This window comes from Zonotrichia leucophrys, chromosome 2 (genome assembly GCF_028769735.1).
Source record: "Zonotrichia leucophrys gambelii isolate GWCS_2022_RI chromosome 2, RI_Zleu_2.0, whole genome shotgun sequence".
Lineage (NCBI taxonomy): Eukaryota > Metazoa > Chordata > Aves > Passeriformes > Passerellidae > Zonotrichia > Zonotrichia leucophrys.
In genome coordinates this window covers 124,341,962-124,363,961 of record NC_088171.1, presented here as the reverse complement: position 1 = coordinate 124,363,961, position 22,000 = coordinate 124,341,962, and the positions used below count along the sequence as shown (strand labels likewise).

General features: G+C 42.9%; 1 protein-coding gene across 6 annotated transcripts in view; it reads left to right on the top strand.

Annotated features, from left to right (window-relative positions):
- TPD52 (tumor protein D52) overlaps window positions 1-22,000 on the top strand; it is a 41,102-nt gene that overhangs the window by 6,457 nt on the left and 12,645 nt on the right. Inside the window, exon 1 of one of the 6 annotated variants that reach the window (XM_064706260.1) lies at window positions 17,145-17,417. The exons of 2 other annotated variants lie outside the window; for them this stretch is intronic. In XM_064706260.1, the coding sequence (XP_064562330.1) occupies window positions 17,240-17,417 (178 nt within the window). In that variant the 5' untranslated portion in view covers window positions 17,145-17,239. Of the gene's footprint in view, window positions 1-17,144; window positions 17,418-20,235; window positions 20,262-22,000 lie in introns of those variants that run through there. 3 more of the 6 variants (XM_064706262.1, XM_064706263.1, XM_064706266.1) reach the window with 3 other exon arrangements.

The following is a 22,000-nucleotide window of genomic DNA, read 5'->3' as shown; positions in this document are numbered from 1 at the left end:
TTAGAAAAAGACTGTTATGCAGATGAAGTCTTAGTTATAATAAAGCTAACATACAAACTTAGTTTCTGCACCTTTTTCTTGGTGGTTTAATCATACTTCCCCTGGCTTCTGAGGCTGTTAGTATCATTTTGGTGGTGGCAGGTGTATTAGAGCAAATTGTCATATTGTGGCTCCTCTGGGAGGAACAGGATGGTGGTGGTTTCTTCCTCACTGTAGGATCCACTGAAATCCTTCTGTTAGGTTTGCATTTTACATATCTGCTGTTTCTTTCATGGCTTTGCAAGCTCTGTATTTCATCCAAATCTATTATAGAAAGTGCCTTTTATATATGCTAGATATTATTCCTTTGTTCTCTGTTATCTGTAAAATAGTTTTGTCCAACTGCACATTTCCACTGGTGACTGATGACTTATAGCCATGGGATCTACATTGTCTGCCTGGTGCTTCCTTACTTGTACCATGCCTGTATTCTCACATTCTCTGTCTCTACTCTGAGACACACCAAGTAAAACAAACCCACAGGCAAATTCGGAGGGATAGAAACAGAGCAAGCCTGACAAGTCTCTAGTGCTGGGGCCTTGCAAACTTGGCTCAAAGCTTATGTGCTGTCACTAGCAATGCCTGTGCTGTACTGTGGAGTAACAAAGAGCCTGGGGAGCGCCTGCTGCTTGCTGGGGGTGGTGGGTTAGGCAAGCAGAGGCAGAAGAACAGGTATTTTTCCTGTTTAGCTTTCCCTTGTCTAGCAGCTAGAGGGAAGTGGTGCTTCATCAGAGCCCCCTAACCCCAGGACAGAGATGAAAAGATGTGCCAAGGGAGGCAGCCTGGGCTGCAGTTGGTGTTTTCAGACAGGTCCTCCTCCTGTGCTTAGCTAGGATTGGACTCCATGTATGGCAGTGATGTTGGCTCATGAGAAAAAACTCAAAAAGATTGAAAACAAAGCTTTGTAAGTAATGTTTTTTAACTGCTCCTTAGCCTGGCAAAGCTGTGTATTTCAGTTATGGGCATTGGGGATGTTGCTTGTGTCTCTTTTGCATTGTTTACTTTTTGCCTAAAATATTTTAATTAAACTACTAGCCGGGTTCCCAAGATGAGCAAGAAGTGATCTTACTCATGCCTCTTTGTTTGTTCTCTCCTAAGTGTTTATCACATCATGACATTAGAAAGTCTTGATTAATTTGATCAGGATAGCAGAATTTGAAAGAAACTCCCCTTATGCTTCTACTCGAGTCATCCCTGTCTGATGTTCATTGCAGAGTTCTACAGCAGTCCAGTCCCTGGGAATAACACAGTGGTGGACATTTGCAGCTGCTGCCAGGACAGGCTGCCTTTGAAGAAGGCCATTTCATTGAACTGCGTCTACTGATACCCTGCAGTCCCTGCACGAGTACATCAGAGTTTTGATGTCCCTTGCTTTTCCTCACACAGGTTCCCAGGAATGGGGCTGTACAAGGACTTGCCTATAAGCATCTCTAAAGAAGCTGTCCTTTAAGTAGGAACCAGTACTTCCTACTCAAAAGAAGGGTCTGGGTTATGAAATGGGCACAGCTCCCACTGGCTGGAGTGCACCTTTCTCTCTGGTGTCTGTACTGTTACGCAGAAGAGAAATCCCTTCAGCACATCTCAAAAAGTGTTTTGCCTACATCTCTACATCTGAGGAGTCTTGAAAAGCAGGGGAAGGCAGAGCAGAAAGCCCCCAGATCAGTCACTGTTTTTACCCTGCTGAGTGCTGAGAGCTGCTTTGATTGCTGCTGCAGAGGTTAGCTCTGTGACCGCACACACACAGGCTCGGTGTGTGTGTGAGCGGCTCACACGCCGCTGTGCTGGCCGTTTCCATAGCACCAAAACCTGCGCCAGGCAGTCCCTGAAGAGGCTTTGCTGAGAGCTGACGTGCATTCAGCTCTGAGGAGCATCAGAAGTACTACCAGCCTAGGCATGGGGTGGGAATGGAGCCTGATTTAAATATTGACTTTCCTCTTGCCAGATGTCACCGTCTTGGCAGAAGGAAAACAGGCTGTTTTACTGCAATGTGCTTTGCTTTGAGCTATGAGCTCATAAAAGCACCATTCATGCTCTGTTTCGTCTCCTCAGCAAGCTACTTGCAATTTCCAAAACTGTTTTTTGGGTTTTTTTTAACAGGCAGTTTGTTCTTGAGTGAAAGGAAAGACCTGAAATGACTTGTCTTTCTCTTAAGACTGCTGTAGTCCCTGCATGGCAGGTATGCTTTACCTTCTTGTGCTCTGAATTGTGAGAAGCCTTTTTGTCTGTTGCCTGGGCAGCCTCTTTAGGTGCTGTGCAGCTCTGGTATCCCAAGTATGCCATATAGGGGCCCCTGTGCAGCTCTGGTATCCCAAGTATGTCCTGGGCCCTCAAGAAAGGGATGGGTCCACGTGCTGTGTTCAGAGCATTGCTGTGTGGTCTGTCACCACCTCTGCAGACACTTGAAGGAGCAGGGAACAGAAGTTCCTGCAGAGGCCCCCAAAGAGAACTGTCTGGACATCTGAAGAAGGTCACAACCCCAGCCTCCCATTGTCTGAAATGGCAAACTGGTGCTGTGCTGCTGTTGGCCAAGCAGGTGTTCATCCCTGATCTTCCTGTTGAACAAGACTGAACACATTGTGGGTCTGGCTCTCTACTTCCTCCAGGGCTCAGGCCATGGTTGGATCCCTGCACAGTACCTTTTTCCAGCAGCTCCTGGTTCAGGGTGTGTGGGGGCCTCAGCCCCAAGCTTGTTGGGGGATCCTGTGAGTCATGGAAGTTGTTTATGTAATTTAACTGCCAAAAACTCTACTGCACTTCTAGCTGGCTGCTACTGCCATGTGATATAAGTGCAATAATTTGGAAGGAGGGGAAACTCTGAAACATTACTGTTATTTTCTCCAATAAAGCAGTCCTTAACTGCAGTAAAGATGTGTTTTAGATACCCACTCTAAACTTCCTTGCCTGAAAACTCTGATGAAGGAATAAACAGTTGCTGCTACCATTTAAATAACTGTTTATAGCAATCAGTCTTAAATACTAGCCTTCCTAAAATACATTTGAATTTCTTAGAGCACTTGTAGTAAACGATGAGGTACAACAGAGACACCTGTCTGTACTTTGGGAACTGCTACTTGAACTTTGTATATGGAACTTGTTAAAACTTGATATAGCAGAACTAGTGTGGACATTAAGCAGGTAGTAGTATGCCTCTTGGGAAAAGTGAAATGCAGTGACTGAATTTGAATATAGTGCAGTGCTCTTTTTGAATATAGTCTTGATTTTTAGATGCAAACAAATTTTGCTTTTCTGCCCTTCAGGTTAATCTCAGTCAACTTAGTTGCTTTTGGTTTTCTGGAGGAATCTCTGATTCAGTGTAGGGAGAAGAGTTCTGTTTTGGACTGTGGTGTCTCCAACTGTTGACTTTTTCTGCAGAAATTGGTCTGCTGCAAATACATTCTTGATTATTCATTTCCAGCAGTGCTGACATTCAATATAAACTTGTTTAATTCTGTTTAGTATCAGAGGAGGAAAAAGCCAGCTGCTCACCAGGCACGTAACAAGGGCCAGAGAGGTGCTGCATGTACTGCAGGATGTGTGCTGGGCTGCACTAACCCACTGATGGCCTCTGTGTGCTGGGCTGCACTAACCCACTGATTGAGTTAGCTGGACAATACAGAGTTAGCACTTCTGTAAAGAAGCAGGAGTTTAATGGTTTTCCTGGTGTATGTATGGGAGTCCTTCAGGTTCAAATGTTGTTTTGAGGACTTGGTTTTAACAATCCAGCGATCCTGCAAGGAAGGTGATTGGTGCTCTCATGGCACAGCTGTAATGGTAGGTGAGCCTTCTGCCTAATTCTCCCCAAGCAAATGGTGGTGCATTGCTTAATACACCAACTTCTGAGCTGCAAGTTGTTCTCACTCTTAAGTGTGTAATTTGTTCCTGTAAATTATTCTGGGTTAAGGCAACCTGTGGTATCAGTGCAGGCTGGGGAGTGAAGGGATTGAGAGCAGCCCTGCAGAGAGGGACTTAGGCTGGTGCTGGTGTATGAAAAGCTGGACATGAGTCAACAGTGTGTGCTTCCAGCCCAGAAAGCCATAACACATCCTGGGCCTTATCAAAAGCAGCAGTGGCCAGCTGGTCAAGGGAGGTGATTCTGCCTCTCTTCTTCGATATCATGGGATCCCACCTGGAGTGTTGTATCCAGTTCTATGCTCCCTAGAACAGGAACAACTTGGACCTGTTGAAGCAGGTTCAAAGGAGGGCCATAAAAATCATTGGAGGGGTGGAACACCTATTATATGAGAAAGGCTGAGAGGGATGAGCTTGTTCAGCCTGGAGAAAAGAAGGCTCCAGGGAAATCTTACTGCAGCCTTTCAGTAGTTAAAGGAGGTTTATAAGAAAGATGGCAACAGACTTTTTAGCAGCACCTGTTGTGATAGGACAAGGGGTAGTGGTTTTAACTCAAGGGGAGGGTAGCTTCAGACTAGATATAGAGAAATTTTTTATGATGAGGATGGTGAAACACTGGAACAGGCTGTCCACAGAGGTGTTGGATGCTTGATTCCTCAAAACACTGGAGGTTTTTGGTGGTCCACTGGACATTTGAAAGTTCCAATGGAAATACTGTGCGGGGCTCTGAGCAACCTGATCTAGTTTAAGGTGTCCCTAGCAGGGGAACTAGAGTTCGCTTCCAACCCAAACCATTCTATGGTAAAACACAGATACTGACCAGATCTTTAACTGGGAAATTTACACCAACCTTAAAGGATATTTGGGGCATCCTGCTGTGCTACCTTGGTGTGTGAATTGCAGATGAACATGAATACTGTGGTTCATGGGCAGTGGTGAGCAGGGAGAATTAGTTTCTGCACATTTCTGAACAGTAGCAAATGAAACCTGTTGGAGTTGCTGCTTTGAAGCTGAGTGGTTTCGATTGGCTTCTGTGCCTGTCACTGTGCAGGTTTTTTGGCATGACAGATTTCTGGAGATTGTATAAGAAGGAAAACTTGAGTGTCAATGGAGTCAGCACAGTGACATGCTGAGTACTTCCTCTGTAGTGAGGAAGTGTTTTTGGGATAAATGGCAAAGGGAGAACTTTACTGGAGTGAATTTGCAGACTTTCATTCTGTGTTAGCACACTGATACATGAAGTCTTTAGTATGCTTCTGTTTCTTATTTACAATTCAAGACCAAGCTTCACCTTGGTGAATCCCAGAAACATACTTCCCTCCCATCCCCAATGAAGAGTATTTTCCTATTCAAAAGCAACTTCTGAGAAAGTGAGAATATGAGAAAAGGGATACAGAAGTCAAAGCCAGACCTCTGTGTTTTGTCAAGAGGAGCTGAGAAGACATTTTAATATTTTTATAAGGGAAAACTGATGAATTAAGGATAGAGCAAGTGCCAAGTAAAATAACTTCTCTAGCCTTCCTCTTCCAAGGTGATATTACTGGAGAGGCCTTCGTTGCCCTTCATGCAAGGTGGTGCCAGCAGCATTTCTGAGGGATGTGATGGCTTCTTAGTAATGATGCTGTATCACAGCTCCCTACTACAGGGCACACTTGTGGATTGACAACTGAGGACTAGCAGTATGCAAGGCAGTGTTTCAACTTCCACCTGTTCAATATCCTGGTCAAGTTTTTACCAGAATGAAAAATTGTGGATTGCATTGTTCATAGCTGTTTAAGCTCTGAGTTATTCTGAGTAGTTTTTTGTGCTGATGGCTGAGCTGTGATGTGCTAAATATGGTGTAACAATAACCTGGGTACCAGCTAGAGCAGTCCTTAACCATAAAGCTTGAAAAGTTTACCAGACTAATCTGTTAAACACAATGGATCCATTAAACTAGGGCATGACCAGCACTCAGAATAGTACATGTATTTTTTTGTTTGACATTTACAGTTGTGAAATGAGCTGTGTGATGAATTAGCTTGTGCAATAGGAAGTGCTGCTAAACTTAGATTTCACATAACAGTGTAAAGCTTTATTCTTGGAGTTTGCACTGATGTTCTGTTTCAGGTCAAACACTGGGAGGAGGCAACTTGTGGCACAGTGCAGTTTGGAGCAGCTGGTTACTAAAATCAGTGGAGGTGTGCTTTCTTTACCAAAAAAATAAAAAACCCAACCACAAATCCCAACATAAAAAACCCACAAACAACCAAACCCACATAAAACTAAAAAAAACCCCAGTCACCTCCTCCCCTTCCTTTCTTTCATTTCCTGTCTACTTTTAGAGATGAAGCTCAATATCTTTCAAACTTTGCTCCTTTAAACCTGTACTTCTTTCCTCCCCCTGTAGTTTTCATCACATCAACTGCACCAGAATCAGGAAAAACGCCTGCCTGACTTTGTGTGCATTTGATAGGTCTTTCCAGTTTTGTCCATTATCTTGTATTTCAGTAAAATGAATGGTTGAACTCATTCTACTTACTTTGCTGTGAAATATAAATGAGAAGCCTGAATGCTTATCTAAGCATGCTGATATTTAGGAAAACTTCCCTTTGTATGGAATAGGCTGGAACACGTCTTGGTGCATAAATATGCAATGGTGCATAGATATATTAATGTTGCTTGGAGATCTTGAGAGATTAGTACTTTCATGATCTGGATCTGTGTAGGTTGTTAAAAAGAAAATACAGGTTGCCTGTAATGTCACCCAGCAGCAAAAAGTAGCATCTCATGTTCAGAGTCTGATCTGATGGAGGAAGGTATGCTCAAGTCTTTTAGGACCTGGGAGTCCTTTAAAGCTTCATATCTTTTTGTGGAATCATCATTGGACAAACTTGCTTGACCCTTATCTTTGCCAGCTTCAGCTTTTGGAGTGATTAGTGTTTTATGACTGTCTGTTGATTTATGTGACAGCAATATCTCTCTAGGCTAACAGTTTCATTTAATTTACTGTCCTAGTGTGACTTGGAGTAGGGGCAAATGTCTCTTAACAGGATTTACTCAGCTCAAGCAGCATTAAAAGTCAGTCAAGGACAGATCAATCAGATAAAATCTCAGAGTACTTATTAATATAATGGCAACTTCAGTGGTCATAATAATCTAAAGGTTGATGCATTATCTACATTATATTAGAAAAAAAAAAGCTGGTCAGTGCAGTTGGTTTGTTAGTGAATTGCTGCTGGTTGCTGCATGCACAGTTGAAGGATTCTCCCTCTTATCTGTTAAATGAGATTAAGAGCAGTGCAGAAGTATTCAAGCCCACATCCTGAGTTTGTCCAATGTGCAGGCCTGGCAGGATGTGTCCAAGATCCTTTAAGTAGTGATAGCTATTGCTCCAAATCCGTTTGGAAGCACTGTAGGAATTGGTGCCTCCCAGCTGGATGAGGAATTTAGCAGTATGGGCAAGAAGATGGCACACTCCATCTGGAACAGGACACTTCAAGCACTGCACAGTTGAATGGGTGACTGGTAAAGTGCTGGACTGTAAAGGAGTGGGTAATGTGTCTTGTTTGATGCCGCAGGGAAAGCAACACAACTTATTCTGGTTTTCAAGTGAGAGATTCCCAGTAATAGTGAGCTGCTGCACAAGTACTTTATGTCAGCAATCTGGTGGTGTGCCATTAGCACTGCTTTGTTAGGTTGTTCTTCCTTAAGTTTAGGAGGGTGCGCTGAAACTCTGCAGTGTGAGAAATGTAGATGAATAATAAGAGCTTGTCTTCATTATGGGCTTTTCTGCTTGGAAAAGCTGTAACTGGCTCAGTGTCTATTGTCAGCTTTTAGGTACCTCATGAACAGGTTGGTTCTCTGAAGGGTTTGTAGCAAAACCCATTACTGGTGTAAAGGTGTGAATTGACTGGTTGAAGAAGGGGGATCAGGAGCAGGTTCTTATGACCTGAAACATTTCTGGGGCTGTATGTCTGTGAATTTATCATACTAATGCACTTTGCTGCTGACTAGGCAGAGTTTTACAATTTCACAGATATTTCATGCTGTGCTCTCAGATAAGCCAAGTGCAGAAATGTTAATAGGATTTCTATACCGCTTACTACTTGGAAGTTACTTGCCTTTGAGAAATTGTACTTTAAGTTTTAAGTAATTACACTTGTTTGTCAGTACAACTCAAAATTGTAAACTTACTTAGTCAAGTCCCGAGAAGGGAAAAAATCTGGTGGTTTGTCATTACTGCTAAGCAAAAAGCTGATCTTTATCATGGACAGCAGAATAAGGTGCCAGGCTACAGTAGGAGTGCACCTTAACCATGCAACTAGTAACTTTTGTGTGGCAAAATTAACAGTACTTCTAGAAAATGTCCCTTCTTTTGGTGTTATGTGTGCATCCTTTGTGGAAGCTCACGTGGAGATTGCCGTGCTCTATTTTGGGGAGATTTGTGTGATTGTGCTAAAAATTACTGTGTCCTGAGCACAGAAGTGGCTCTCCCAGTGCTTCTGAAGGGCAAGCTGACATCTCTAGATGAAATGACATGTGTTTGGAAGCTTTTGTATCAGCATTTTTCTGGACTGAGGAATTGGGCTAGGGAAACCTGAGAGCATGCAATGGAGAGTTACTGGAGGAGTAAAGGAAACTGCACTGGAGTGGATGAAAAGTAAATTGAGGAGTCTGACAAGGAAATTCAAAGGCCTAACTTGAGTCTGGTTTCCTTGGGTTCCGTACAATTGATAAAGGGTAAAAGGAGGAGAGGCTCCTGCCGAAAGGCAGCTTCAGCTCAGTAACACAGGTAGTTTATTTGTCTACTGCAACTTTTTCTTTCTGTACAAGAGCGAACTCTTGCTGCTGCAGAGGCATACATTCACTTCCCTCCTGGAGAAGGGGTGTCAGGGGGAAGTACATGGCTTTTGTACTTGCCAAGAGCTGCTTCTGTGTCTGGAGTCACATGTCAGGCCCAAAAAGTTGCTTGCTCATTCATTTAGTGAGTGAAGTGTAAGCCTGTCCCTTTTATGAAAATACAGACTTTTTTCCCCTCTCAGAATCTTTCAGCTTTTTCCTGTGGCCTCGTAACAGAAACCAGCGTAGTCTCTACTGCTGCAAATGCTTTTGCTTTGCTTGTCAGCTGTCATAATACTCCTGTGCACTGGGTAGAAGTGCAGAAGTGAAAAGTCTCCCATGAAGTCTCTGTCCATATTTCAGTTTAGAAAGTGTGGGAGAAAATGTAACTTTTTTGTCAGCAGGTAGGTATTTGTAAATCTTCTTCACAAGATGAAGGTTAGGCCACAGACCTGCCCTAAGTCAGGGTGCCAGGACTCCTTGTGTTCCTGAAGAAGAGAGGTCCCTGGAGGATCCTTGGAGAATCTGAAGGAACAGCCTGTGACTTATTACAGCCATTGTGTTAATCACAGGATGGTTACGGTGGGAAGGACCTCTGGAGGTTCAACCCCTCTGTTAGGGCAGAGCCACCTGGAACTGGTTGCCCACCAGGACCGTATCACAGAATGGTTTGAGTTGGAAGGGACCTTAGTGCTCATCAATTCAACCCCCAGGCATGAGCAGGGATACACCCCCTAACTAGATCAGGTTGCTCAGGGCCCGTCTAACCTGGTCTCAAACACTTCCAGGGATGAGGCATCTACTACTTCTGAGCAACCTGTTCCAGTGCCGGACCACCCTCTGAGAAAATAATTCCTTATTGATGTCTAATGTAAATTTCTCCTCTTTTAGTTTGACACTGTTCCCCCTTGTCCTGTCACTATCTACCTACAAAGTAAGAAGTTGTTCTTCCTCTTTTACAAGTCCCCTTTAGGAACTGGAAGGCCACAATGAAGCCTCCCTGGAGTCCTCTTCAGGCTGAACAACCCCAACTTCCTCAGCCTGTCTTTGTAGGATCTTTCGTAGAGAGATCATCTCTGTGACCTTTCTCTGGATCAGCTCTAGCAGGCCAATGCCCTTCTTTGCTCAGAACTTCAGAGCTGGATGCTGTGCTTTAGGTGGTGTCTCACTAGGGCAGTGTAGAGGTGGAGAATCACCTCCTTTGACTTGCTGGTCACTCTGCTTTCAGTGCAGCCCAGGATGTGTTTGGCTCTCTGAGCTGTAGGCACACACTGGTGGCTCATGTCTGGCTTTTGATCCACCCAAGTGCTTCTTTGCAGGGCTGCTCTCAAGGACTTGTCCCAGACTGTTCTTATATCTGGGATTGCCCTAACGCAGGTGCAGCACCTTGCACTTTGACCTGTTGAACTTGATGAGGTTCTCATGGGCCCCACTTCTTGAGTTTCTCCAGGTCCTTCTGGATAGCACCTTGTCCTTCTGTTCTGCCACCTATACAATGCAGCTTTGGATCATCTACAAACTTGCTGAATGTGCAGTTGATGCCATTATCTGTGTTGTCAGTAAAGATATTAAAGACTACTGGTCCTTGATATCCGTGTCCACCTTGATGATCATGTCCAGATGTCTTTTGAATATCTTCAAGAATGGATTTTGTGAAGTACTTACCCTAAACTCTTGTTGCTTGCATCAAATTGTGTGCTACTTGGTTGCTTCTGTACTTCTGCCCTTGATAGTAAATGGTGGAATTTCTGTGCTACATCAAATCCAGGCATCAACTTGGGAATTATATGGTGGAAGCTACAGAGTCCCACAAGCAATGAAGATTTTGTTGGTATTATTAAGGTACTGCTAAGACTACAGAGGGTGCTTTTTTTGGTGGTTTTAATTTTAGATATACAATATGTAGTTCAATATGTAATTGAATTTGCTTTGTTATACAATATGTAGTTCAATATGTAATTGAATTTGCTTTGTTCTTAAAACCTCAGTGTCAATTTCATGGTGGGACCTGGTAACACAGATGGGGGATGATGGACTTTTCCGGAACTGCTTTTCAGAAATGAGGCTCTGGGATGCTGTGTTAAAAGAGGGAGATTTGCTTTAAGAGTGCAGAAAAGTAGTCTTGTCTTCTGAGGGAGGCTGGGAGTCACTCCAGAATCACTCAAGTAAAACTTTTAATTAGATTGCAAGGTTACATACTGAAACTTTGCTTGAGACAATCCCATTTCTGCACTGCAGTGTTCCTAATCTTTTCCAGCTATCTCTAGCTGCAGCTCAGCACTGTTTCTTTACATTTTTGACAGGGTCAGTCTCTTGCCTGAGGAATCAGAGTCTATAGAGGATGGCAGCATAACTGGGATAAGTGGCTGAAGTGAAATAACTAAACACATTCCTCTAAAATCTACCTGAAAATGTTTTGACTCTGTTAATCTCACTTGGAAGTGTTCCTCTGTTTTTGCAGGTTTTGATCTGACTTCTCCAAAGTCAGTGCAAACTCAGATCCCTGGTTCTGGGGTGGTACTCTGTCCTTTGGCCTCGTCCTTTGCCGTAGATCGGAAAGCTTTTCACCTGTTACTGTTGGAGCTGACAAACGTGAGCTTTGGGCACTGTTTGAGACACACAACTTTGTCATAATCTGGGATTTCTGCCTAATCTTCTAAATGCTGAAACATTTGCAAGGCAGTAGAGAATATGTGCAAATATAGAGAATTTTGTCTGACATGAATGGGTTAAGTATTTCACTGTAGTATCAGCTTGTCTAGTCGCAGGATATGCTGGAGCGTGGATGTACTCCCTCACAAGAGCTCAGGAAATGAGTCTGAGTTTATAATTGGATTGAGAGGAGAGACAAGAACTGCTGCCTTCGCCAAGACGTGCGTCAGCTGTCTGAAATACCGTGGGCTGAGACTCTGGTTTAAGAGAAGAGCAGCACTGGCAACCCCGTGATCCCTACCTGTAACATTTGCAAGTGTTTGTGTTGCAGGGAGATACATCTTCAAAGAGGTGGTGGTTGTTGGTGGTGGCTTTTTCTTTGGGTTTTTTGTTTGTTTTAATAGGAGTGAGTGAAGGCAGCACTTAGGATAAATAAAGTGCTGGAGAAGATATTTCTGTACAAAGAACTGTACTGAATGATGTAGTTGTATCAGGCAGAGCTTGTCCAGAGAAAGCATGTGGGGGAGGCTGAAGTACTGAGATTAATATCATGGTGTTGAGTTGTACCCTGCTAGAAGACAGCAGACACTTAACCCCTTCCCTTAACCCCACATTCTGCTGACCATTACTAATGGAGCTGCAGAAGCCTGTACTTGTGCTGTTCAGGAATTGCTGCAGCTGTGCAGCTCCATTCATGTCCTGCACAAATCTCAGGGGAGTGAAAGAAGTGTCCGCTGTTAAAGGAAGGGGAGAGAATGTGAAAATAAGAGCACTAATGTACAAATTTCAGGCTTGTTTAGTCTTTGGGCTTCTGTCCTCTTGCTTCACAGCATCTTTTTCTCTTAATGCAGTTTTAAGGCCTCAGATCAGGTGCTGAAAGGCTTTACTTGTCTGTAAACTGGTAAGACTTTTAAGATCAAATTGATGCTACAGAATCTAGATTGGCTTAAGATGCTTAAGTAGATTTATGGCTCTTAAAATGGCTTATGCCATATAAAACTCAGTTGGAGTGGGGAGAGGAGCCTGACTGTTGCTGCCTGATTGGGATCTACCTGGGAAGGATGGGGGTGGTGGAAGACCACCTGGTTGGAAGTCTTTGCCCCAGACACACTTACTGGAAGTCCTCTTATCAATCTTGCCTCTTAGCAGACTTCAGAAGTTGAAATTTAAACCAGGTATAGGCTGAGAAGGCAAGTGAATCTCCACAGGCAACCTTGAAATAAGAGACCAAATCTTTTTGCTATGCCCCCACAGAGCAAGTGCTTCTTGCACCTCTTCCCCCTCTTTGTCAACAAAGTCCTCCCATCATTTTTCCCCATTTTCTTTTGCTTGCTTTATTAAGTGCTGGAGTCATGATAGGCTGGCCAAAAGTATGAGCTGTGGTGCACAAGTTTGGCAGGTATAATCAGGACACAAACACAGGATTTTCAGTGTGGTGAAGGTGCCTGTGTAACAGCAGAACTCAGAGCAGATCTTGTGGATTGGTTATTTGGATAGCTTTGTCCACAATGTTGTTTAGATCATGTCCTAGGATAGCTTCCTCCAATCCTGAGGTAGCCTTTCCTGAGTTTAACTATTTGTATTAAACACTACTGAACACATAGCTCAGTTTCTTCAAAGCCCAGAGGTGGTACTCATTCATACTTCCTCAGGAAACTTCATCCTACTTTGTGTAGGGAAAGAGGGATATAATGCTTCCATGTATAAACAAACTATTATTCTGCTAGACCTATGTGTGGGAAAAGCAGCTTCTCCACAAGGGTACCATAACATCCTATCCTTGCTCAGCTGCCATCAAGGTAGAAGTGCTTCAATACTATATTGCATTGCTCAAGTTGTTGCTAGAGCCTTAGGCTAAGGTGGAAGCTGCAGACCTGGGTAGCAGGTGCTAGCTGAAGAAAGAACCGTGCCTGAGACTAAACAGGCAAATATCTGGTGAACGGTGTTTGCTCAAACTGAACAGCTTTTCCAGCTGTGGAGGGAGTTCCCTTCCTTATGATTAATGAGGTGCACAATCTGTTCTGACTGTTAATGCTAAATGGTTACCTGGGAAAGCTTTAAGTACACTCTGTAACCTTAGCAGGAGATTACACCTCTGTAACCTTAAGAGGAGATTATAACATGGTTAGTGGCAGGAATTGTGATGGCAATGCTTTGCTGAGGCTTGCCAAGCCTTCCTCAGACACTTTGTGACATTCAGTTGAACTTGTCAGTGATTGGTTCAAGCATCCTTGACAGAAGGTGTGCCAGTCTCTCAGACACCAGCTTCTAAAATGCCATAGATTACTTTAGTACTAAACTCTAAGTTACCCTGAGGTGTTAAGAGCAAATGAATGCTTGTTCTGGAACGGCAAAATCGTTGGTTTTAATCTCTTGCATAGTAAGCAAAAAGCCACTGCTTCTTGGCTCTGGAACAGCTCCTTCCTTAGGCTTCAAGATCATTGCAGGTACTGCCTTGCAGCTGGTATCTGCAGTAACAACCAAGGTACACAGTAAAACTGAATTTGCAATGCAGGGCAAAGAACAGAGATACTTGAGGATTCATGGTTAATTACTCCAAGCCATGTAAGAGAAGCCTAAACTTAAACTTCAGCACTGAAATGTGTGTGTCTTGCCTGGGAAGGCAGTATCCATCTATTAGGGTATGGCTCTGCAGCCTCAGTTCCACCTCCAACCAGCTGCACATGCTCTGAATTATTGTGAAGGAGAGGAAGCCCATCCAGCAGGATATTTTGGTCATGGGAGGGCCCTTTAGAAAGGCCTCATAATGTGCTTGTTTTCATAGTGTACAGAATTCTTGATTGCTGTGACTGTCAAAAGCTACTAAACTGGTCAGAAGGCTACACACTGCAGAGAGAAACCTTGCTTTTTGGTTCTGTGCAGCTGCTGTCTGTCATCCCCATCCTTCTTTGTTTCCTTAGGCCATCACTTGAATTTAGAAAATCCCTTGGAAAGGGATTCATTCCTCCTCCAAATGCATCACAGAGAGCAGAATCTATCTTCTTTAGACTGGCTCTGAGCAGTATGGGGGAGTGCTGCCTTTCACTGCCCTGAATCCCTGGATGTGCTAAGGAACTTCTGGGGAAGAAGCAGATAAAATGATTGTTATGGCTGGCAGGGGATCTCTTACAACTAGAGATTGTCTTCCCTGAAGTGGATGAGTTAGGAATGACAGCCTAGAAGTTGTCCTACAGTAGTTTTGGAAGGGTGAACTGCAGTCCTTTCTCTTTATAGAGAGATTGACTTATACTTCAGTTTGAAGACCATCAAATTTCCCTAAGTGATGAGGAAGGAGCTTGTTCAGCAAAACAGCTTCCTTCATCTCCAGGTAGGATTTGTACCTGAGAGAAGTGAGGAACAACACTCCTGTAAACTTCAGCAGGTAAGAGAGCAGCAGGAGGCTGATGTGTTTAGGTGATGTGTTTAGTAGGTGCTGTATCAACCCATCTGTATGGCCCCTATAATTGAGCAAAGAGAGGAACTTGAAGTAAGGAGCACTTGCATGGTGTCCCTCTCTTGGCAGTGACCTTAGAACAGTAATATTTTTAAAAACTAGAGATTGTCTTGGGTGACTTCTGACCTTGTGCTCAGGCTATGCACAAGGAGGAACAAAAGCAGAATTCAGCCTCTCAGATTTGCAATTCAGCAAATATTCCCTATAAGCCAAATGTATGTTCCAGCAGTGGGCCACATCCTGTATGTGTCTGTGACTACACTGAAGAGGTGTTGAAGAGTTTGGTCCATACAGATTTCTGTCAGTAGGGGTGGCAGGCCAGGTCAGTGGTTGAGACTGGCAATCCAGAGGTCTCTAGGAGCATGAAACCAACTTGTGCACTACAAAGATATAGGAGGAGTACCAGATTTTTTTGAATGGTTGGTAATGGGTAAATCTGAATGTAGGGAATTTCCTGTAAAACAAGAATGTAATGTTTCCTTCAGGAAATGGCTAGGAAATTGTATTCTTGATTGTTAGCAGGGATCAACAGATTTTCATAAGGGGTTCTTTTTCCTAGAATAGCTACTAGCAGTTGTAGCCCGGTAGCACTGACCAGTGTTAAAGTGAGTGATTATCTAGGGTTAGGAAAAAGTCCTAGGGTGTAGCCTCCCCTTCTCTCTCTCCCTGTCTGTGTTGGGAGAGTGATGGTAGAAAACACCCAGCTCTTTGTGTGCCACATCTGATAACTTGTCATTTTGCCTAACCCAGTTAGCACAACTGCTGCCTGAGCCTTTTGCACAGAAGGCAGCCCCTGAGTGCTGAGTTATACAAGGGAAAGCTGCAAAGCACAATCTGTAGCTGTTCATATTAACCAACTTGGTTAATAGAGTATCTTATTACTGTAGCTGTGTTACAGTTCTCTGCTGCCTCTGGATGCTTTAATCTGTGACCAAAGCTTTGACCTTTGCCAGATAAACTTTGCAGTATTTCTGGCAGATGTCACAGCCACGTGTCAGAAATGCAGGGGGTCATTCTATTTTCTTCTTTTCAGTGGGTTTAGAAAATAGCAGACTTGTGTTTTTCAGGCTCCAGCACTCTCATTGTTATGAGCCTGCAGGTACTCTCCACCTGCAGAAGTGAATGTAGGCCTTTAGCTTAAAGGATCTGCTTTTTAATTAGCTGGAAGGTCTGTTCCTGTGGCAACTGACTGATTGCAGTGGAAATGGGAAGTTAAAATTCTAGGAGGAGTGTGCTTTCTTCTCATATGCCCTGGGATTACTTTGCCTTGGACTTGACTTTGGAATGCTGCGAGGCTCCTTCACTTCTCTGGAATAATGCCTGATCAGCTCTGTCCTTACTGTGCAGGAAAAGATTCACTCCCATTTGATTGTGCTCCTCTGTGTGCAGGCTGCAGTGAGGAGCCCAGGTGAAGGTGTGGGGTTTGGGAGGAAATTGTTGCTCAGCTCTAAAGGTGATCTACATTGCTAATAGCCTTGTGTTTTCAGTGAAAGAAACTGACCATGAAATAAAAATAAAACAATGTAGTGAAGTGCTGCAAAACTCTGCTGAGTGCCTCTTTTAGGTAAGCATTTCTACTTCCCAGAGTTGAATCTTAAAGGCCTGGCATGAAGTCAGATGGCTTATGTAAGTTGATCTTGCTTTATGAGTGTGTCAAAGCATAAATACATTTCAGGCAATGCATTACTGCTGCTACTGGCTGCTCTAAACAATGCTGGTTGAAGCACCAAGGACATAGGACAGTGTACTTCATAAATATTTAACAACCCCCTCCCCCCAAAAAAAACCCCTCAGACCCAGATATGTTTAGCCTCACGAGCAAAAGTCATAATGCACATTAGAAGGTTCATCAATAAACCTAGGTGGTGTTTATAGGCCAGCCTTCAGAGAGGAGTGGTGTGATACCTGGGCAGCAGAGACTGAGTTCTCTCTAGTGGTTATTAGACTGATGAAAGCAGCTGGAGAAATAGCTATACACACAGAATTTTCCATTAATCAGAGGAAAAAGTCCAACACAGATGGTATATAGGATAGATTACGGCTGGTAATCCTTTTGTGTCCTAGAAGATTAAGGATATCCTGGTGTAGCTGTAGTCAGCTGACCTTTTTTTATTTAAGCGATTGAACACAGTTGATGCAGTTCTGCGGAGGACCAAGGCTGTTCCAGAAGCCATGAGTGGTGGACTGTGAATGTTTGTTAAAGGAACGGTCTGTTTAAGTCCGGCCTCAGTTACAAATTTACAGGAACTTAACTTTGTGCCATGTAAACAGCAGCAGCTCCAGGATGGCTAAGAAATCCCTTGCTAGACAGCTCTATCACATGTAGCAGAGCTGAATTCTCTGAGGAGGCACAGGGAGTGTCATGTGGAGGAATGGAGGGTTTCTGAATGCTGCTGTCTGGGTCGCCCCAGAGAGCGAAGATGAATGCTTCAGTGGAAGAGGAGGATGGCTGCACGCACTGAACTGTCTGGGTCTGGCATGGATCTGTATGAGGATTACAAATCACCCTTCGATTTCAATGCTGGAGTGAACAGAAATTATCTTTACTTGTCGCCTGGCATAAACCTTTCTCCACCTGGATCACCTACACTGGCGAAGTCTGGTAACTTCCTTCTCTTCCTTCCTTAAAATCTCTATGTGAAACGCTTAGCAATTAATACCTGTAAAACTTCTCAAATTAAAAATCTATAAAAGTTGGCCTCCTGTTAATTCTGGGAGTGTGTTAGCTTCAGTGTGTCATGTAGATAATATCTCATGTGTTATACGTTTATCAGCTTTACATTATTTGTTATTTATTCAGCAGAAAGGCAGTTTGAGGGAACATGAAGTGGCAAAACCAGTTAGGAACAAAACTGCAAGATTGGAATAATTTGCCTAGTTAAACTATTAGATTTTTTCAGGGGAGGAGGTAGAAATTGCATTTTTAGTAGGACTTCAGAGCTCTGGATAGTCTAAAATCTGCTTTTGCCTTAATACTGAAAATCTCACTGATTAATGAAAATGCCCTCTAAAACCTTTACTCCATTCCACCTAGCATTTAGAATGCTGCAAACCTTCCACCTGCAGATAGGAACTGCACTGGGATTTCCCAGTGCTGTGCTGCAGTGGCATCCATTCAGTGCTTAACCCTCTGAGTTTCTTGCTGGTAGCCTGTTGTACAGAGCACCTATTGCTGTGCCTCCCAACACATCCTAGTCTGGTTTTACTGTCGTCATTCCTTTCCATTCCTTGCTGCTAGATGTAATCTTCCAAAGTAATTTTAAATGTAGAAAGCTTAGACCTACTTCAGGTGTGACAAAGCAAAAGGGGGTTACACAGGTGTTAGCTTTTTTTTAATGGGCTTGTTATTTAAAATTTTAAAGAAACATGCATCTCTTGGGGAACGTCTGTGTGAACTTTAACAACCCTCTCTGTGAACCTGATGAGCCAGGGGCTACTGGGAAACAGTGGTCAGCATTTACTTCTGCAATTACTGCCTCTCCCAGCTCTTCTAAAAGGAGAGGGGAAGCAGCTCTCAGTGTCAGGTGATGATGCATCACAATTACCACTGCCTTTTCTGGGCTTTATTTTCTTTTTCATTTGCTTTGAATGAATATCTAATCAGCATTTGGGAGAAGCCCAAGAATTTTCTCCCCCAGGTTGAAGAAGTACGTCTCACTTTGTCTTCTTCACTGAGATAAATGGGAAGCACTTAAATCTGATCTTTCTTATATACTGCAGAGTAAATATGCTCTGCAGTACTGTATATTACTCAAATGTTAGAGTGGTCTTAAAACTTTGCAACAGCTTGTTCTCCTGAACTATAACAAGCCCCTTTTTTCTTTAACTTTGCCAATGTATAGTGATAACCACAATACTCATTCTGAGTGTCACATGCAGAACATGCCAGTGTACAAAAAAGCTTTATGGAGGTTAACCCACTCCCACCCTGAGGCTGTTCATCCAAAATGAAAAGTACTTCTTAAAACTGCTCCTGTTTGCTGCTGATCTCTGAATTCAGGCCAGGGAGGTAGGGACTTCTGGTCAAAATGGAGCGTGAACTTGGATTGAAACTGGCCAAAGCAAACCCCAAATCAGAAAAACTGAGGGTTAATTGAATTGCTCTAATGCTTTGCCTACCCTGGCAGAATTTAAGTCCCATAATAGGGACTTAAATGCCATTTCCCTGAATGTGATCCATGGAGTCCTAATCAACTAACTTGCTCATGTCTTTCTTTATTTGGTTCATTTAAGTAGATCTAATAAACTGCTGGGAAAATATGTTAATCTTAGAAATACATACCTAAAAACTGACCTTAAAGCTAGGTAAATTTTCTCTTACTGTCTAAGTCTTTATGATTTTTTCCTCCCAAACAGATTTTGTATTCTATTTGAGAGACATGAAATGTTCAGTTAAACTTGGTTGTAACAGAGTACCAAATGACTGAATTTTAAGTCCTTCACAATCCAATGATGTGGGAGAACTAACATAACGAAAGGGAACAGCTTGAAAGCTGTAGTAATAATTTTTCATAGCAATATAAAATAATAATAGTAACAGTTCTGTTGGCAAAAAAAGACCTCAAGTGAGAATTGCTCTCTTAGTAGTAGCTTGAGCCAAAGCATTTCCATCTGTTGGCTGATTGCTGATTTCCTGGTTTCTTGCCCCATAGAAGGATCTAAGGTGGGCTGTGCATGTTTCCTGATGAAGTTTTTTCAAAGCCATGCTCTTACTGGCTGTCAGTCCTAGTTTCTGGGATACATTTGGATTGTAGGCACACCATTGTGGAGGTCTGTGGGTTGTTAGCTGTGTAGAAAACTGCTCCTTGGTCAGATGGCTCAGCACAGCCTAGCCCATAGCATGGATGATCCCCGTGTCCTGCAGGTATTGAACTGAGGAATGGGAGCAAAGGGAACAGAGGGGTGAGCAGTGACAGGAGAGAGAGCAGGGGTGTCAGAGTGAAGATTGATGGGAAGGTGTCAGTATTGTTCATGTGAAGCTCAGAAAAGTAATAAATGGGAGGGGCTGCAAAGGTAAGAAGAGGAAGGCATGGTCACTTGTGCAGGGTGAGGTGTGGAGGACTCTGAATAGCAGTGATTTCCTGTTTCCCTAACAACTCAAGGAATGTGAAGGGAAGGAGAGATCGTTCTCTTGCTTCTTAGCATTGTACCTTAAATTCTGTTTGGTAGTCAAGAAGCAGAACAGTCTTAAAAATGAGTTTTCCAAAGATAAGCTACATTCCCCAAATGGAAGCTGTTGCTGCAGGAGACAATCTGGCATGTTTTCTTACTGGTTGATTCACTTGATCTATTTTTGGTGATTTAATCCAGATGACTCCTCATAATCAGATTGAACAGACTTTCAGCTGGTTGTGCTAATGCTCTTGGAGTCAGGGTGGTTTTGGTACTTGCAAACTTTCTGGAATGGCTTTGTGATGGCAAGCAGCTGGTCCCTGAAGGGCTGCAGGTAAGAGCAAGGTCAGGAGTCACAGTAGAACACACTGAGGGGGCGTAGGGTGTTCAAATGCAGTTCAAATTGTTTTCCTTCAGGGTAGGTTTATGTAATTAATAGGTTAAATAGCAATTTAACAAAAAGGTGTGGTATTCTTAACTATTAAGGAAATATGTTGATGCATAAAACAAAAGTTATCTGATTGTGAGACATAATCCTTTGTTTTAGGTGCCATAGGGCTGTGCTTTAGTTTGGGCATTAGACTTTGAAGTTCTCACTGCCCCAGATTTTTGACACAAAATAGTGTATTGGGAAACCCACAGGACCTACATTATGTTTGTGTAGAAGACACGTGTAAATCTCTGGGAAAACATGGCACAAATCTCATGAATAAATGCAGAATTAGGTTTAATTTTCTTTCTGTAGGCTTCCTTCTCAGTGCACTTGGTAGTAACAGCATTCACAAAAAGTCCTGTCCATGTAGCACTGTGCTTCTAGAAGATAAGGGTTTTGGACACAGATACAGACAGACAACATACCATTTTGGAAAGAATTTGTGGAATTGAGTTTTACCTGAGTTCAGTAATTTGATCCAAGAACAAGGTTTCTTCTTTGTTTGGCTTGACAGCTGCTAGGACTGTGTTTCATAGAATGTGTACAACTAATTAGAGACTCATAGAATCTTTTTTCCCCCTGATTTTTCAGTTGATTGTGATGTAGGTGTTTGATATGAAACCTCACAGCAAAACCATAGTGGTGATTAATGAGTTTTTGATTCCCAAAGGATAGTATGGAGTGCCATCAGAAGCTGCTGAAATGAGAATGGAATTTTATTGGCTGGATGGTTAATTTCTGTAGTGATTAATAGGAAATGTTACTTAATGCCTCTTCAACTTAGAGCAATGATATATTTATGTGCATATACACACACGCTCACATATGTATGTGTGTATATGTACACATGCACATGCTCTTCCTCGCTCCTTATTAACAGACAATCCTGATCCTTTCCTCTTGTATTTTAAGCTTTTTATTTGGCTTCTTTTTTTTTATTATCTGTAACGCTGTTTTATGTCTTGAATAGAGAATTCTGGGAATCCACAACCATTCCAGCATGCGGTCTCCCTGCAAACTGGTCTCTCTGCAATTAGAATAGAATTCCTTGATTTTGGCAAACTTTAAGTGTCAGCTACAAAGACTCAAAATTGGAAGTATTTTGCTGGAAATTTTGTTGCATAAAAGGTGTTTAAAATGGTCTTACTGCAAGCACTAAGGAGTAAAAAAATGAATAATTACAGTTATTGCATCGTGGTAATACAAATATCATCCTCCTTCCTTGCCCTGGAGCTGTGAAAGCAAAAATTGAAGAAGACCATGGAGATGTTTGTGGTTTATGTAGGAAAATTAGGCAGAGTTTTGGTTTCTGGATTTGGAAGAGGCAGCAGTTTAAGTGGATGCACATTCTTATCAGTCTCTGTCTCCTGCTTAGAAGCAACAGCCTTTCATTCCCGAGCTCTGTCTCTGGACTTCCCATCTGCCTTAAGGTCCAGGTGCATACCAGCAGCTTATTTCCAGTTCCATGATATCTGCAACCTTCTAGGCACTGTGGTCCCAGTTACCAGGGACAGAGATCAAGCACAGTACAGAGTTCATACTTGCAGTGCAGTAGTTTTCTCCACGGTTGTTAACCTTGCTTGTGGCTGCACCCAGTGGGCACTTCATAATCTGATCCAGTGAGCAGAAAGGGAGGGACC